This window comes from Pterocles gutturalis, unplaced genomic scaffold, assembly GCF_000699245.1.
Source record: "Pterocles gutturalis isolate BGI_N339 unplaced genomic scaffold, ASM69924v1 scaffold7723, whole genome shotgun sequence".
NCBI classification, from domain to species: Eukaryota; Metazoa; Chordata; class Aves; order Pterocliformes; family Pteroclidae; genus Pterocles; species Pterocles gutturalis.
In genome coordinates, this window is record NW_010117985.1 from 17,265 (window position 1) to 36,614 (window position 19,350).

Below are 19,350 nucleotides of genomic sequence, written 5' to 3' on the forward strand. Positions count from 1 at the left end.
AGCAATTAGTGCAAGCTTGCTGATTATTTACAGCATCCATGAGGGTTTTCTTAATCAAAGTTGTTAAAGTAAATATCTGTGAGGTCAAACTGGCACTAAGGGAAGGATTTGAGGTATTTCATTAGGGTACTGTGAGGTCCATAGGTGCTTTAAAATGTATTTGTGTTGGCACTCATGTGTATTACAGTTTACCTTTTAAAAATAAACTAATGTACAAAGCATGTAACCTTGCCTTTTTATGTACTTTAGTCATTGCAAGGCTTATTTTTCCTTTGGCAGCAGTTTCTAACCCATTTGAATAACATTGCTTTTTTCTCTGTGAAGAGTTTCTCCTGGTTTATAAAATGGGGCGGGGGGAAATCCTAGAATAATTATATGTGTTTCTGTTTATAATATATCCACCTAAACCACATTTTTATATCCTCCTCTGACGTTAAATGAATGGCTTTATTCTGATGGAAATTAGAACAGATGTTTCTTGCTTGGTCCAACTAAATTTTACCTGTACTAACGTAGAAATTCTGCTTTTCTTCCCTCTCCCTTCCCTCTCCCCCCCACCTCAACATTTTACCTCAGTCCCTACTACTGCTGCTAGCACTCCTGATGCTGTTGACAAATATTTGGAGACACCTGGAGATGAGAATGAACATGCCCATTTCCAGAAAGCCAAAGAGAGACTTGAAGCTAAGCATCGTGAAAGGATGTCTCAGGTAAGGGGAGATGTCTTTATTCCTAAATGTGAGAGTTTTGTCTGTTAAGGCACAAGATGCTCGGAGTCCTTCGTATTCTTATTTCCCAAGGCTTCAGCCAGCTGCCCTGCCTATTTGTGATGTTGTAAATACACCATTTACTGCCTTTCTGACTATCTAAGTATTCGGCTTGCAGGGACATACATTTTTGGTTGGGTCACAGCTGTAAGTTGCTACAGTTACTTTTGCTTGTAAAAAGGAAAAAAAAAAGTTTGTTAAAAATTGCTCTCATCTTTGTGGAAGAATGTTTGATTTGTGAGATTATTTTTATTTCTAAGTAAAGAACTTGACCACTGTGTTAGTCATCCTTCCTTTGTAGCAGCTGAGGGAGGCTGCTTCTGGTGAGCTTCATTCTCCCTGTGTACCCGTAGATGGCCATGCCCTGGGGTAACATAACCTCGCATATGTTCATCTAGTGATCTTGAGCCTCGAGGTAACATGAAATGCATCTAAAGCTGAAGAAAAGAGGAGAAATAAGTGCCTTTGAACTGAACAAAAATCCAACTGCATCAACCATTTTTTTCCTTTAACCAAAAAGATTTGTGCAGCCTGAATCTGTACGCTGTTTTTAATCCTATTAAACACTAAGAGATGAGCTGTCCACTCTCTCAGAAATAGGGGTTATAATAGCAATGCCAATAAAAAATTGTCACAGTTCTGCTCTGATAACAACAAAGGAAAAATATGAGAGGTTTAAAGGAAAGCTTCTGATGCATATGTTTTTGAGGATGGAACAACCACAAAAGTGAATGTGGTACAGTTCAGATGCACTGCGCTTATCTGTGTAGATGTTTTACTATAACTTTTCCTTGTAATTTTGTTCCCCTGTTGCTTTTCAGTATTTCTGTGTTTTACTGACACATTAACCTTCAGCTCTGGGCTCAAATGTTTGAGCAGGCCTGAAATTAAGCTCTTAGAGTAAGTCTCCATCTACTGGCACTGTAGCTATGCCTGGCACTTTTCTAATAAATAGAGCAGAGCATCTTACATGAAGCAGTCACCTGATCAGTGCAAACCATATGCCATGAATATGACACTTAATAGACAGGAAGATACTTACCTGCCTCTGTGTGGGAAGCATTGTAGCCCGAACAAGCTACCTCCTTCTTAAATAGAGAAAACAGTCCTAGTTTAATGCTTTTCCTCGTGTTGTAATCTCCTTTGCTCTGGAAGACTAAACAACTTAATTATAACGACCGGTGGCTATGAGGGCGGCAGTGCAAGTGCTGCTGAGCGTGGGTGCGAGCAGCACCCAGCTTGGGGCTGGTCAGCAGCCGTGAGGTGAGTCCAGGGGGAGGTGAGCAATGGCTCGTGTGCTGTGTTCCCACTGAGGGAGCAGTTCATCCCAGTCCTCTCCGTAACAAATTTCTGTGATGGTGCAGTACTCAGTTTGGGAAGGATGGGCTGGGAATTGGGATGATGAAAAATGTTGCGCACGCAGGCTGCCTGGTGGAGGAGAGAGATCATGCCCTGGCCAGGCACGCAGAGAGTCGGCGGGTAATGCAGTCATCACCCCATTATTACTTCCCCTTGAAATAGCCTTTTTTAAAAAAAACACTGTAGATCTGTGTGTCTTCAAAGTGAAGGACAGAGTGTGAAACGCAGGTTTCCCTTTAGACAGTCCTCAGATTCCCTGTGGTTTCAGGTTTGTCTCTAAAATCTAAATATGTAAAGGTTAAGCTGAGTAATTAAGGGCAGTATTTTGGTGAACTGTGTATTTTCTATTTTCTGCAAAGCTCATGGTTTGTGGAAAATAGCTAATCGAATGCACAGGCACCTAGAAAACGACATGCAGAGAGACTGTACATTGTTGGTGCTTGAGGCCAACAAAGTTAACTGGGAAAAGCACTGAGCCATAGCATCAGAAAACTTCTGGGTAAATGTGCTGCACATTTTACCATGCGCGTTTGGGGCAACCTCATAAACGAAGGCTGTGGTTCAAGGGTTTGACGGAGGATCACACTGGTGCTGCACGTGTTCTGCCCTTGTTAGCACGGTCCCAGACATCCTTTCTGTCAGCACTAATGAGCGTACAGCTGCGGGGTGAGGCAGGTCAGCTCCCTCATCTCACTGCGATGTCAGTCTTCCAGCAAAAAAAAGAAAAATAACCAACTCTGGCCAGTTCAGCAAGCTAACTCAGACCTGAGAAACATCAGCACGATGGGTACACTGAGAAAGAAAGATCTTTGATCTTTAATTTGCTTAAGCTGCTTGTGAATTCTCAGCTTAAAAAACGTGTGTCTCAAAGTACACAGAACCCCTGCAGAGCTTTGAAGAAGAGAGTTAAGTTTTTGAAAGTTACTTTTCCCTTCTATGAGTAGTGTTTTGTACAGTATTGAACTAGCCTCTCCCAGTTAACATTTCAAATGTTTAAAAAAATGTAAGATCTTATGGAGAAGTAGAAAAGCCAGCTAGTGTACCACTCTGTGTTTCATCACATGAACTGTGATACGTCTGTGAGACCACTGGTCTAATTTTCTGGTAATTTATTTAAAAATTGCTTTTTATATATTCTTTAAAATCAGGTGTGTTCTTAATACATATTTAACTCAAAATTAATTTGAAGCTGTTATTTGTTATGTTGAAAACAATGCTGAGTAAATTAACTCAATTTTTGGTGTCAGTTTTTTTCTTAAAAAAAAAAAAAAGTTAAGTGAGAGTCCTCCAGCTGCACTGACTACATTTGGGTTTTTTTTTTTTGCTCAAAGTCCAGTTCTTTCAAAGCTGAGAAATGAGGGCTTATAAAGCAGCAGAAATGCCCATTCTTCTTCTGTTAAAAAGAGAGGAAATTATTAAATCATTCTTTAATCTTGATAAATGTCATAAACTGAAATAAATTGGTTTATTCACAAAATACAGATATTTCTATTTAATAAAGCAGCTAGTTTTAAAACAGTATTTGATTTGATGCACACTTTACTTTGCAACAGCTGATTAATAAAAAAATCAGATGCCTTCTCATTTGCATATAAAATGTAGTCATCTAGGGAGTAGGGAAGTTTATCATTAAAAAAAATAAATGGAAATGACATATTTTAATCAAAACATCAGGGCAAATGCAGATATTCTGTATATCCTCTTTCTGAGATTTCCCTTTGTTTGCCATGAAATTCTGACAGCTCGTGTTTCTTTTTCTCTTGCATAAAGATATTCACACAGGCAGAGACCTAGCTTCTGTCAGTGTTGTGGTGGTTCGTAGTTCATAAAAGACACTCTTGTTAAGGAGTCTGTGCTCCTTAGTATGATGATCTGATGCACCTCTAGTTCAGACTATTTTAATCCCTTGTCCTCTTAAGTGTCCGTCCCTTTAGACTACAGACCACGGAAGTTTTTCTGTCTTTACGTCTTGCACAGCATCTGGAGCAACAAGGCTTATGAACTTTGCTAGGCACTACTGTAAAAAGAGAGTTACATTATCATACAATTTTAAGCTTTTCCCGAGAATTATTAATGCAAATCCAAATAACAGTAAAGCTACATTCCCATGCAAACAGGATAGCTATTTAGTGATGCATGTGTAACCTTTAAATGTTCGCTATTCTCTGACGTATAACAGGGAGACATTATGCCAACTGATTGCAAGATGCAAGTTCCCGTTTCCTGTTTCGGTGCAATTCCCCTTTTCCTCATTCTCTTTCCAGTTTGTTAACTCCTGTACAGCTCCTTCACTTAAATAGCTACTGTAAATAACCTGGTGGAACCAGATATTGAACCTTACTCAAGGGAGAAGTATATTTAAACATTTCTCACCTCAAACATCTTGTGACATCCTCGTGTCTTAAATTTACTCTTCCTCTGGCTGCTTACAATATTTTAGGAATCGTAGCACGTACAGTACTTATGATAGGAACTTAATGATACCTTGTCTCCTAGAATAGTCTTGCCTCTTGGAAGTTCATTTCCAAAGCAAGTATCTGAAAATACCGCAGTCCTCAACAAGCCTGAATAGGGCTGGTGTTATGTTCAAGACTTTTTTTGGATCATTGCATGCCACTAGTTCCAACATTCTGGAGAAGTCTTCAACTGTTTTTTAGAGCCAGTGGCACAATAAATGGTTTGGGTTGGAAGCAACCTTAAAGATCATCGAGTTCTAGCCCGCCTGCCATGGGCAGGGACACATCCCACTAGACCAGGCCACTCAAAACCTCATCCAGCCTGGCCTAAGGTTTTGCCAACCTAGTTGTTTGTGTAACAGTTTAATCACCCAACTCAGGCTCAATACCACTGAAGAATTATTGTACCTAAATCTACGCTCTTTTAGCTTAAAACCATTGCCCCTCATCCTATCACTGCAGTCCCTGATCAAGAGTGCCTCCCCATCCCTCCTGTAGGCACCCTTTAAATACTGGAAGGCTTCTATAAGGTCTTCCCGGAGCCTTCTCTTCTCCAGGAGGAACAAGCCCAACTCCCTCAGCCTGTCCTAGTATGGGAGGAACTCCAGCCCTCTGATCATCTTTGTGGCCCTCCTCTGGACTCGCTCCAACAGGTCCATGTCTTTCCTGTGCTGAGGACTCTAGAGCTCGATGCAGTACTGCAGGTGGGGTCTCACAAGAGCAAAGTAGAGGGGGAGAATTGCCTCCTTTGATCTGCTACTAATACTTTTGATGCAGCCCAGGATGTGGTTGGCTTTCTGGGCTGTGAGCATACATTGCCTGCTCATGTTCAGTTTTTCATCCACCAGTATCCCCAAGTCCTTCTCTGCAGGGCTGCTTTCAGTTCACTCATTGCCTAGGCTGTATCAATGTTTGTGATTGCCCTGACCCATGTGCAGGACCTTGTACTTGGCCTTGTTGAACTTCATGAGGTTTGCGCAGGCCCACCTCGCAAGCCTGTCAAGGTCCCTCTGGATGGCATCCCTTCCCTCCAGCATGTTGACCACACCACACAGCTTGGTATCGTTGGCAAACTTGCACTCAATCCCACTGTCCTTGTCCTCAACAAAGATGTTAAATAATACTGGTTCCTGTATTCCCTAGGTCCCACCATCTCTATTATTGTGTGTGGGAGGGCTCTTTCCTTCCCTAAAACTGTCGTCTTGGTAGGAATATCACCCACAGTTATGCTCAGGGCTCTTTGGTGAGGTTTGATGATATTACTTCCAGAAGAAGAGTCAAGACTTAGGTGTGGAGCAAAAGTCCTTGACAAAGGTAGGCTTCTTATTGGCATGCAGACCTTCAGGCAAGCACCTCTGCTGGACTGATTGCTGTATCCCAAATGTCTGTCATAATTTCATCTCTTGCAGATATACTTCTGTGCCCCACTGTAAAAAAATGGGAGTAAATTCTGCTGTTTTCAATATAATGAGATTTTTGTGCTTACTATCTCTCTTAATAATGAGTGACACCTTCTGTACATCTTATCCCTCTTGCTGTCGCCTACAGCACTATTTCAAAAGTAGACTGCCAGGCACTAAGTCCTGAGTTGTGAAGAAGTTCAATTTTGAAATGGCTTGCTTCTTAAATCTCAACCAGAAGTTGTCACGTTCCCTGCACAAAGCCACCAAGCCTTGAAGAGCCATTAATCTGTGTGGCTTTGATAGGTCTGTGCTGTCAATGAAGGAGAATAGATTTATAAATGCACAGATGCCAAGTTCAACCTCTTTCTGCACATTCATATCTGGAGAATTTTTTCTTCCCTTCTTGATCTTTGGTTTCCTACAGCATGCTATAGCATATTTCTTAGTCATAATTCTCTAAAGTGATGACCTTTGGTGAGAGCAGAAGTTTTCTCTGGGTGGTAGCATGACCACCCATAGATAGCTGTGGCGCAGCTGTATCTTTAGTTAGTGCACACACAGATGCTTTCAACCACTGAAGTCTTCTCAGTTGCAAAAATCAGTACTCGAAGCACAGCTTCTGCAGTCTTTACGTTGAATATTGTTTCTGGAAACAGCCATGTCATTCTGTATTTTTTCGCAAGCCATTCACTGTCATTGCACCAGAGCTGAACTCCGAAGCCTGTAATTTACATCCCTCCCAAGTAGCTGTGTAGGCTGCCAGTTTATCATCCTGCCTTCCATGCCTTGAAAGGTTTAGAGAAATAAAACTGGTAGGGAGACCTGGTCTAGCCAAAGGTCTCCTTATCACATTACCCACAATATCTGTTTTCATCTTATGGATTAGCAGAGGGTTAGTTTGGGGTATAAAGATGGTAAGGGAATGGTTGTTCTGAAACCGCAACAACTGTTCATTCAGAGTGAAAAAGAGTATTAAGCAGATGTCAGAGATGTGATTTGAAGACATAAAAGGAGAAGAGGGAGAAGAAAATCATAAAGTTGCTAACCTAGGCCAATGCTCAAGCTTGAGCACATCATTGTAGTTTATGACTTGAATTAATGTCATAATTTCTGGGTCTTGAATTAATGTCATAATTTCTGGGTCTTCTGTAATGTTCACATCCTGGCACCAGTGACATTTCAGGTCTCTAGAAAGGTGTGCTGCCTGTATACATGAATTAAGCTTTCTCAGCCACCACAATCATATGGCCTAAGCGTACAATTAAGAGATGAATACCTAATGTGCCCTTAATACACAGCAGCACTCTGAGCATTAATAATTTTTTTCGAGAACACATCATGGTGCTCTAAATTGTGGTGTCAGATTATGTCCTCTAGTCCTGCTTTGTCAGAGAAGTAGTAAAATCTCCTGTGCCAAAGTACTGAGAAAGTAACTGGTGGTGGGGCGACTTGGAACTTCAGTGCACTGAGCATCGTGTTCTCTGTCATCATCTGCTTACTACAGCCCCTTGCAAGTAATTTCATGTCTCCTTGTAAATTTTGGTTTCCTGCTTCCCTAGAGCTTGGCTGCAACTTGTACATGAATGCGTGTTTGTCTGATGAGTAGATAATGTAAACTGAAGAGGTACTTTTAGGCTGCGAGGTTATGTATGTTGTAAGTACAACTCTAGGGATTTAAGGTTGAGCTTAGAGTTCCCAGTAAACAGCAGAGTGAAGTTACGACTGTGATTTCGAAGTACTTGACTTCAGGTCTTTGTGCTTACAACTGCTGTCTGTTCCTGCCCCTACTGAAGCCTAGAAGCAGACAAAACCAGTTCCCACTTTAAAGTTTTCAGCATCACATTAGCTTCCCAAAATACGTCGCCACTCTCAGGTTGTTATTGAGGCTAAAATCTCTTACAGATAAATAATTTCACTGATAGTGAGTTGACCCTTTTTTTACTGTGACTGATTGGTTGCTCTCCTGAAATACATTCCCAGGCTTTGTGTCAAAAGGAAGATGAAAAGTTGACAACCAAATCCCATACGTTGAGTCAGTCTTGAGTACATGCTGGTCAATTGTTAGGGTCTACAACCCTACGCAGGATTGAGAAGGGATTACATTTCAAGGACTGGGACTTGTAAAAGTCTCCTTTAAGCTCAGGTTTGGTTTGGGTTTGTTTTATTTTTAAAGGCACAGGCTCAACCAGATACTCTGAGGCACCACCAGTGGTCTCCAATCTGTCCATCAAGGGACCTGGTTAACAACGTCCCCAGCATGTGGCAAAACTGGGGAGCCTGAGAATGGGCCCTGAGTGGTGGAGGCTCAATTTGCAGTTGTGAGACGCAGGAGGTCTAATTTCTCTTGCCTTTGGTATTGGTCTCAGTAAAATTTCAGTTATGCATGCAGACTCTGAGCTTTTCTAAAATCCCCTTTAGAAAGGGTATGTTTGACTATTTCTATTAAATGGTATGACAGTGTGAAGTGTGGTTTTTTGGTGAGAAAGGAAATGCACATTTTGAATAGTTACTTCTAGGTTTCTTCACTCGTCTTCTGACAGTGTGCCAATGTGGTAAATAAGTGACTTATTTGTGTGCACTGCATTGGTGAGAGCAATTGTTCCTGCATAAAATGTGTTATCTGAGGAGATTGTTATCTAGGTGTGAAATGAGTAAAGTCCCTGTAAGTAGGACCATGAGAAGGTTTCAGATGTCATGGGCAGCAAGTTAAGAGTAGCTCACTCCCTGACTATTGAAATACTGCCCTGTGTTACAGGAGGAGGTGGTCTCTCATGTTACTGAAAGGAATGGAACTGAAAGTTCTTCTACATCATTTTTCTGTCAGCGTTTTACTTGAGATATAAATTTTTGAAGTGTCAGACACCTATTTGTGGACAGACTAGCACAAATTGCGTGTAATTCTTGATCTGTCCTACTCAAAAGCCAGAAATGCGGTCCAAATAAATCTAAAAATTTTTGTGGTACCAAAGAAGTGTCAATTAGAACAAGTTGAAGTTCACTCATTTTGATCAAGGACATACAATAGAGGGAAGCTGTTTCCTTTCTGTCTGAGATGAAAAGGGGTTGGTGTGTTCACCCAGAGAGACCTCCACTTCCCTCGCTTGAGGGCTGGTTAACGGCTGTGTTGCTTCACAACGGAGTTGTGAGAGCTTGGCACGATGTTCAGACACAGAAGTACTGTCTTTGTTTAATTTAATAACAGGATCCTACCTTTGTTAAATGTTGTAACTGCTTTTTTAATAGAGATAAAAGGAGGAGAGGAATGTAAAAAGATGACTGTCAGCTGCAGTGCTTGGCTGTTGCTAAGCCCTGAGACAATGGAGGAAAAGGGGAAAGTCACGCTCCTTGTTATGTTCATTAGGTCATGAGAGAGTGGGAAGAGGCAGAACGCCAAGCAAAGAACTTGCCAAAGGCTGACAAGAAAGCTGTCATCCAGGTAAAAGAAAACGCAACCACAACCTTACCCACTAGGGCCGCAGTTAAAATACAAGGGGTGCTGAGTGTGATAGAAGTTTAACATCTACTTCTATGGGGATTTAATGTTATTCTTCACTCTTGCTGCTGCTATTTTTATTTCCAGCTGTTAGTGGCTGCTGGACGTCTCCGTACTTTGCGGACAGTCCCTGGAACAGCAGTGGGACATCACTCATGACTGCACGGAGGGGTAGAATTTCACTTGAATTGATTTGCCTTCAGTGAGAACTGAAAACTCGGTTTCCACAGGCCCCTTTCAAAACTTGGGCTGTGATGAACTGATATAAGCTGCAGAACCTAAGCTCAAAGCAGAGATGGAAAATGTGATTTAAGGAAGAAATCGCCATCAGTTTTATCTGAAATAAACCCTCAGCAAAAAATCCTTTTATCCACAATTAGACTATGATTCAAAAATCCTGACAAGCCAGACACTCCTAGAATCCCGCTGTGGCTATGTCAGATATTATTCAGTACTGCTAGCATGATTTCAGTGCAAAACTCTAAAAAGGGAACATCCAGAGCCAGATTGCATTGCACATTAGATCCCACAGCTTTACTCTATGTGCATTTTACCCAGTCACTCTTTTCCTTTATTGGAATGAATTTGGGCTTGACTTTTCTTCATGGTGGCCAGTTTATAAGAAATTCTAGTGCCTCTGTTCAAGTTAGAATTCCCCCCACCCCCAAAGAAAAGATTTGCTCATGAAGACATGTTGGCGACTCATGATGGCAGGGAGTGGATGCTTGCCAAACTCCACCCTCCTCTAGGCACAATTCTCTAGTGCTGAACCAGTGTCTTGGGGCAAATGAAGGATTCACTGGTGGTTGTGCGGAATATTTGATTAGATTAATGAATTGTGGCCAGTTGTTCAGATATACAGGGCATCAACAGTTCCCACTGAAATCAGTAAAAGGTGTGTTCAGTGCAGAGTTCCTGGGAGCTGAACTAGACTGACATGGGAAAAGATTTTGGTGATCTGCAGATGGAGGTGTTCACGGCTGCTGGTCTCTGCTGATGTCTACACTGTTCCTGTTGTGATGGATGTTTTTTTCAGCATTTCCAGGAGAAAGTGGAATCCCTGGAACAAGAAGCAGCAAATGAAAGACAGCAGCTGGTGGAGACTCATATGGCACGGGTGGAAGCCATGCTGAATGACCGTCGCCGCATTGCTCTGGAGAACTATATCACAGCCCTGCAGACTGTCCCACCCAGGGTAAGTGCAATACCACAAGCTCTGTCAGCTATGTCAAAATCACTGTAGTCATCCTGGGGAAAAAGGAGGTGTGCTCAGGTACAGTCCAGCTATGGAGCAGCACGTGTGTGTTCCCTGTGCAAGAGCTACTACAGCAGTCAGCTAGTTTGAAAGTTAAGAATTTAGACTTAATTTAGAATTACTTACTTAAACGTAGGCACAAGCACGCACCCCCCGTGCGTTCCTATAGATAGATACATATATACATAAAGATACTTAAGTAAATAACGTGAAAGTGATTTGGTTGTCAGAAATTGTAGCCATTCATGGATCCTGCAGAAGGATGATGAAGCATCTGTCCAAGTGATGCACAGTAGGATACTTCATCATGTCACGGTGGAGCTTAAGGATGAGGGTGGTTGTGATTTTCTGTTTTGCTTGTTGAACTGTTGAAATGTTCGGTGAAGGATCCTGTGAGGATTTTTGGATGGTGTGAAGATCGCACACTAGCAATTCAAAGTTGTCTGTTGGATGTGATCACCATTGGTGGGTGATCACTAAGTTCAGAATGTGGATTGAATGGAATTTTTAATGACTCCATATCTGTGATGTTTGTAGTAAATACCAAAATAACTGGCCTGTGAGCTCCAGAAGAAAAGAATCTGCATGAACACTGTAGGAAAAGTCAAATGTTTTGTATATCTGTCACCTCTTGAACACTTTCTAGATGGAAAAAAATCATGTTTTTAAAAGACTTTTGGGTCAGCAGTGTAAGATGTAGCCATTAGATCCTGAATTTGGCCTCACAGAGAATTGGATCAATACAGCTTAACCTGGTTTTTACACGCTTTAAGTGAATTTATTTCTGCAGAGAACCCTGAGTATTCAGTGAGCATGGAAAAGTGATCATTGTTTTAGTTCTTTATCATCATCAAACTTTTTTCTTCACCCCATGGTGGAAAACTCTCTTGTTTTTACTGTGTGCCAAATAAAAGACAAATCTTTTACTCAGGTAAAAGCCTCACGAGGAGATGTTAGAATAGTTGTATGAAGAGTTAATCTGTATTTTGCAGCATAGTAATTTGTGGACAATGAAGCTAGTCTGTATTAAATTGGTAGAGGTTGTTGTTTGGTCTGAGTGTGAGATGCATATTGTGATTTCTGACTGTTGTGAGGGTAGTGAAGGGCTTGGACTCAAGTGTCTCATTAGCAGATGGATTAGCAAATTACCAGCTGGGATGCAGCTTCCTTTAGGAAACTGGAGACTGCAGCTCAGAACTGAGTGTGAGATGAGGTGAGTGCATACACTGGCTGCAGGTCATGTTTTCTTTCTTGCAGTGTGGTTTTGGGTAGTTCGCCTGAGATACGGTTTCGCACTTGGCATTAGCCAATCATCTGTTGCTGTAAAGTTGAGCCTCGGGCAAATGTCATCCTGTCTGAGACGTCTCCCAGAAAAAATTATTTGATTTCAACTTGTGTGTGGATCAGGCTGACAACTTGGTTCTGTGGGTGTCTGAGGTTGTGAAAGGTGAAGATGGGGACCACACATAACAGCAGAGTGGTCTCTAGAGCTGCCAAACTGTGGAACTTCATTCCTAGCACAAGGAAACTGGACCTTTTGTGTTTGTGGAATGCAGATGACATCTTTGCTGGAAAAAAAAGGAAAACAAAAAAAAAAAAAACAAACAAACAAAAAGACCACAAAACTTCAGCTGCAGAACACCAAGGGGCAAAAATATTAACATTGCCTTTAGGACCAGAAAAACCTGCATTTTCTGCCTGGACTGCTTGTTGTCAGCTCCCAGGACATTTAATAATACATTTACTGCGTAAGTGGGAGAACATCAGGCCTGAAAGGCTGTGTCAAAGAACCCTGTTTGATACATGAGTCCACTAGAAGTAAGTTTTTGAAAGACTGAGGTGCATCCTATATTGTGTACCTATAAAAGCTAATCATTCTGAAGGGAGCAGACAGCAAGCATGGAGGTAACATCAGCTGAAGGTACTACCAAATAGGGATTCATCTGAAAACTAATGGGGGTGAACAGTTTAAAGAATAATGTCTTTAAACAGTTCTTTTTCCAGTCTTGTTGATGGTACTGTCCTTGCCTCAGCATTTTTTGGTTGTGTGCTCTGTAGTTACTGACAGTTCAGGTGTGTGCCTCTGAACTACTGGTCAGATGTGTGCCAGAACGCATGAAAAAACTGACCTTGAGTTCAGTAGGAGGGTTGGTCTGATTTTTATTGTGGGGCAGAGAGTGAAACCTGAGGAGTGATTGATGACAGCTGAACGGCCTAATGAATGAATTCAGTCCACTAACCGCTGTGCAGGGTATGGAGCCAGAAATCTGAATACACTGTGAATCCAACCTTTGGCTGCCTAGCCAAAGAGAAAATGTGATTAATGGAAAATTCAGCTCTGATACCCTAACTATGTTTCTCTCTGACGGTTCCCTAATAAACTAAAAGTACATTTGATGCAGTTGTTTTGTATTTGAGAGAGTTAAGTCATAACCTTACTGGTGCCTTGTTAAGTAACCTTACAAAAGGGAAGTCTTTCTGGAGTTCTCCAAAATATTTTTAAGAACACCCTTTCACAGCCTGCTTCAAATTACATGGTTTGCTCTTAATATGTTTACTACAAAAGTTAGTTCTGAATATTTAAAGCAATGGAGTCTCTTTCTCCAAAGTTATACAGACAGGATTTGAGTTTAAATTAAAAAATTAAGTTGGACTTTTTTATTGAAGTGTACATCTTCTGCACACAGCTAGAAGGGTTACCATCAGTCTGGTGTGTATATGCAATGTATATAGATGTGTGTGTGTGCAAAAAGTGTTTTCCGTGTGCTGTTTAATCACTTGGACATATTGCCTTGTACTTGAATTTGAACATTTCCCAAGATTTTTTTGACTTCTGGCAGACCACTTAAAGCAACAGGATTTCATTTTGCTTTTGGATGTCTAGCAATGCATGACTAGTCTGTGCCTGCCTATCGGTTATCATAGGAACACAGTGCATCTGTCTTTCCCGGTGCCATCAAACTGATCATGGATGTGGTGCATGGTTCTCCCTGAGTGACAAAATCCCGATACACTAGGAACTCCTGTTTTCTGCGTGCATACAGATTATGTGGTGCTTGTGTTCAAGGCGTAGCCTCTTCAGGGGAGCTGAAGAGAAACTTTTTCTAGCTTGGAAAGTCCTTGAGCTGTGGACACAAGGAAGCTTGAAGGCTCTATGAGGAGCAGTATCATCATTTACTTGCTCCTTTGGAGGAGGCTTTCTATGTAGCGTAGCAAGATATGGGGTTAGGGGAATCTTTGGTCTGGGCCAGTAGTGTAGTCTATTCTTATACGTGCCTAGAAAATCTGTGGTTTTCCGTGCCGTTCTACCTAAAACTGCAAAATTCTGGGAATCTTTTATGAATAGCTTCTATACGAGACCAGAAACTTTAACTGCAGGTTTTTTCAGGTGTTATGCAGGTGATTGCCCAATGCCAGTGTCAGAGGAGGGCTTCAGGGTGCCACTCTGGGCATCAAGGAGCCAGGGAGCATATAGAGACGAAATTGCATGGCTTCAAGGTCTACTAGAAAACAAATATGAGCAAAACCAAATATTTGTACTGTTGTTCTGTTCTCAGAAGCACTGTCGTGCAGGCTGCCCAGAAACTTAAAATTTGATCCTCATCCCCAATTCTTGACGCAGCTTGACTATGCTGCTATACTTTGTTGCCTTTGAAAATGGGGTGCAGCTGTTCAGTATCCAGTGTCGAAATACTGTATTGTTTTATCCTGCTTGATGGCCTTACTACAGAAAAGGAGAATTAATGGCAGCTGGAACCAATATGCCTCTAGTTTTTAAAACAGTTGGAAATTTTCCCCTTCCTTTTGCAAGTTAAATAGAGGAATTCAAATCCATCATTCTCTGTGAGCAGGTTGATTCTATAATTTGTTTATATTCCCTCTTTCACTTGCATGTCAAATTTTGCTGGATTTATGTCTCTCTGTTTAATCTTCATTGGTAAAAGATGCACATTCTCTGTGGGAAGCCGGTGGCAGGGGGCAAAGAGAAGCAGAAAATAAATCTCAGCTCCTAGTGGTAAAATAAAGGGGTTTAGAACAAGGAAAACTTTGAAATGCAATTAATTAACGTCTTTACTTTGCACATAAGGTGAACATATAATGATTAATATCAGTTTAAAGTTATTTTCTTTTATTTCGGCACTATTTTACTGAAACATAAATTATTGCCAAACAGAGCAGGATCATTAGGAACAACTGTAGCATGTACCTTATCCATTTGAAATTTTTTTGCCATGATGTTTTCTTCTTCCCATCAGAATTTGCTCTGGTACCTTTGTGCTATGGAACCAGTGTCTGCTCATACGGAGGGAGGACAGTGTCAGCTGAAACTAGTTAAGTTTGGCTGTTTGGACATGGAAGAGGGATCTGCAGAGGGGCCCTTACTCAGTGCCTCTGCATTCAGGAAGCTCGAAGCTTTTCCTGAGTCCAACGAGGTTGCTGTGGAAATATGCAGCTGGAGGCAGGCCAAAGCGTCACTGCTGATCTAGTGATAAAAATCTTCCTGTGCAGTAGGAAAGAGCAGTCCAGCTCTAATACTCCACCCTTTAGCTCTGCTCCTCTAAACCCATAAATTTACAGGTGTGGAATTTCTCACATACGCTTAATTTGGTAGGATTCTGTGAAACAGATGGCATGGATTTCAGCACTACTTTTAAACCAGGTCAGGTCCTCTAAAACCATAAACTTACAGGTGTGGAATTTCTCATGCTTAATTTGGTAGGATTCTGTGAAACAGATGGCATGGATTTCAGCACTACTTTTAAACCAGGTCAGGCTTTGAGAAATGTGGTCACCTAACTCCGTTTTCCATCAGCTTCTGAGGCTTCTATGTGAATCAAACCAGACTGTCCTGTTTGTTCCCGAGTCTGTGGGCTTGCACATATGGTATAGTCATACACCTAGGTTTGCCGGTACGTTTTTTGTACAAGCAAACTAAAGACATAAGAGACCATTCCAGATGGATATTAAGTTCTGTAAAACCACGGCAGGTTTATTAAATCTAAAATGCAAAGTTTTAAAAGAGTGAGCAGAAACTAAATTTATCTTAATTTGTCAAAGCTGAGTAAGTTCAAATCCTGAAAAGCAAATAATTAAATTGGTTCAAATACTTCTTTTATTTTATTCTGCTCCAGGAAAAGTTCCTGGGAGAGTAGGCAAAGGGAAGTTTTGAGTACTGTTTTATGCATGTATTTGTGATGTGTGGGGTAATATGTTTTCTTATAAATTAGCAGAATTTATGAGAAGACATCTTTAACTCCACAGGAAAGGTAGCTGGATGGGAGTTTAGTTGTGTCTCACCCACAAGCGAAAAGTCTTGTAATCATCCTGGACAGCCTTTCTTGAATGTTCCTAAAATGAACTACTACGGCAATGTCAAACATGACCTGCAAATTAATAACATAGCAGGTAAAATATATACCTAATAGGGTATACAAGGTAATCCTAATAAGTGAATGAGAAGAAGCAATTGTTGCTCATTTCAAGAGCAGTAATCAGAAAGGACTGGTGATTGATTTTTCTCTAAAGGCAAGATTAAATAGCACAATGCAGCATTGTGAAACTCTCCTCCCTGATTTAGAGAGAATTTTGATCAAAATAACAAGCCAGCTCAGAATTTCCCATGGAAGTTCCATGGCACAGAGCCAGGAAGTTGTATTTTAAATACACGGAGTGCTTTCATATCATTTTTGTGTTGTTTCTCTGTGGTAAGTATTTTGGATTTCCATGGGGAGAGTGTAGGTTATACTTGTAGCAATCCAAACTCCATTTGATGTTTCTATTCTTCAAACTTAATGAAATTGCACTGTTTCATCACTCCCTTAAAATCTGAAATAGTAGACTAGGATCAATGTAGAGTTCATGAGTGTCGTGGTTTAAAAATGCCACAGGGAAAGTTTTTGTTAAACACCTGGTGGGCTGAGGCAGGGTCAGGGAGGGTTTCACTCACCACTTAGGGTCACGGGCAAGAAACCGACACGACTTGGGAAGAACAAAAAACCAATTGAATTTATTAAACTATTTACAACAAGAAGCAAGATACTGAGAGAGAGAAACCACATCTCAGAAAGGCACTTCTCCCCCACCCCTCCCTTCTTCCCAAAGCCCAAAGGCTTTGTTCTGTACCTTCTCCCCCCCGGCGGTGCAGGGGGGCAGGGGAGGGGGGGGTGCCGTCAGTCTGCTGCTCCTTCCTCCTCAGGGGAGGGCTCCTCACAGTCTTTCCCGGCTGCATGGGGTCCCTTCTCATGGGAGAGTCCTTCTCAAACTGCTCCAGCATGAGTCCTTTCCACATGGGGCCACAGTCCCCTGACAACTGCCCGGCTCCAGCGTGGGCTTCTCCAAAATTCCTACGTGGGGTCCTCCACGGCTGCATCTTCTCATGGGCTGCACCAAGGGACAAACCGTGCGTCACCGTGAATCTTCACCACGCTGCAGGGGAAATGCCGAAGGCGCTTTCTCTCCTTTCTTGACCTCCTTTCCTCTGACCAGAGTGTTATGTGGTCCTTCATCTCAAAATCTTGCTCCTCTCTCCGCCCCAGGTCTTTCATTGGCTCCCAAGGAAACTGACTCTCGGGAGAGCCATGGCAGAGGCTTGGGCTACGGCAGGTCAGTTCGCAGAAGCTGAGCAGGTGGCTGGGCAGCCAGACTGGTCCACCCAAGACAGGCACTGCCCAGGGCCACACTGACCCCCATCGTTCCGTGTCCCCTCTTCAATATGTCATTCACAGAGGCGCTGATTGGCTCAGCCCTGGCCTGGGGTGGGTCCAGCCTGAAGCTGGGGAAACTTCCAGCAGTTTCTTACAGAGGCTAGATCGGGGGGACTCCTTCCCCCACTCCCCTTTCCTGTTTACTAAACCCTTGGAGCTGGGGGTGGGGATGAACCCTTAGCAGTTATTTACAGGGGCCATCACTGCAGCCCCTCCCTTGCTGCCAGCAGAGCTGGAGACCAGGGAAACCTTTAGCAGCTCCTTACAGGAGCCATTATTGTGGCCCCTCCCTGCTACCAGACAAAACCCCCACACAAAACCATAACAATGGGGCAGGCATCTGCACGCATATATATTAATATTTATGTTTATGTGTATGTATTTCATTTACTAGAAACTGGTTTTCAGGCATTTTAGATCTTATATGCAATTCCCATATGGGAATGACCTTATCTCGATGCTGATGCCACCTGAAATAAAGGCACTGGGTAACAGTCAGTGAGGAACTCACCATCAGGTAGCCAAGGAGCCATAAGCAGTTCCAACTTCATCTGGGCTTGTGTCTGGTACAGTTGGAAACCTGTTAAGCAGCAGTAAAGACTAACAAACTTTCAAAGCAGGGTGTTGCAGAACAGGTCCTTAACTCTGCCCTGGTGCATGTTTGTATTCACAGAAAGAACCGTCTTCCAAATAAGAGTAGGCATATTCCCTACAGTTCAGATAGAAAGCCTGGATACTACATACATAGTCTGTGAATCTGTCTACTGTGTACCAAATGAATACGTGCAAGTCTCAACATACTCACAAAAGCTATGTATAAAATAATACTTTGACAACGTTCTCTATCATAAACAGGATTTTAAACTAACTGAAATACCCACAGACATGAATATGTCTGTTGGCCTGTCACAATAGCTTGTGAAAGTGCTACGATTGGTCTGAGTTTAGTTTTAGATAAAAAGTAGGTGTTTGAATCTGATGAGAAGGGGGAGCTTTGGAATGACTTCCATGGGACCAAACGGCATGACAGTGTGTGCTTGAAATGGTCGGAAGCAGCGTGTAACAGCAGTGTTCACACTCCTTCACCTTGCATTGCACGCCGTGCGCCTTGTTCAATGTGTTCTGTCTTTTTTTCTGTGTTTGCCTAAATAGTGTGTGCCATGAGACTTGAGGGTTCGTGAAATAATACGCATTCTGAATTTGGTGCTGGATTCTGTTGCTTAGGAAGTCAATGGCCATTCTTGTCTCTGGATAAATGATGATCGCTACCAGCATCAGCCAGGGTGACTGAAAACATGGGAATAAAGGAAGTAATGTTGGGAGTGTCCTGGTCGCTTTCAGAGGAAAGCCAAAAAAAACAAGCCAACAAAACCAGTGCAGACAACTGAAAACAGTGGAATTATTTCATGAGGCTTAGGTAGCCCCTGGTGGCTGATACAATTTCGTTATTCTGCAATATGTTTTTTATGAGATGACTACAGATGTGAATACAGAGAGTTTTCCCTGGCAAAACATGCAGCCGAATTTCAAGTACTAAACCCAGAACTTCTTAATGAAGTTTGGTGGTTGGTGAATTATTTATGAAGAGCGAGAGGTGCCAAGCTGGCTCTGGGATGTGTTAGCCATTTGTTCTTCTGCCATAGACAGTGTCATAGCTCAGGCCTTGGGAACTTAATTTAGCTGATAATTGCACTACTTTGATTTATAATTTAATCTGAAGGTTCCTGCCTAGGGTCAAAGTAATAGACAACCATGGATATAATGACTTCAGACACAGGGTCTGACTGCATCCCCACAGCCTGTGGAGCCTTCCCTCACCTCTGTGCTTGACTGCTCATCGTGGCCTCTTTGCTCTGCCATCACAAGAGTTCATATCACTGCTCGGTGTACTAGATTTGGGGGTGAATCCTGCT

At 42.1% G+C, this 19,350-nt stretch overlaps 1 protein-coding gene across 1 annotated transcript in view; it reads left to right on the forward strand.

Moving 5' to 3' along the window:
- Positions 1 to 19,350, forward strand: part of LOC104463620 (amyloid beta A4 protein-like) — a gene marked incomplete at its 5' end in the record, with an annotated part of 88,217 nt that overhangs the window by 13,804 nt on the left and 55,063 nt on the right. Inside the window, 3 exon segments of the mRNA XM_010076025.1 lie at positions 577 to 710; positions 9,347 to 9,421; positions 10,515 to 10,673. Of these exon segments, the coding sequence (XP_010074327.1) occupies positions 577 to 710; positions 9,347 to 9,421; positions 10,515 to 10,673 (368 nt within the window).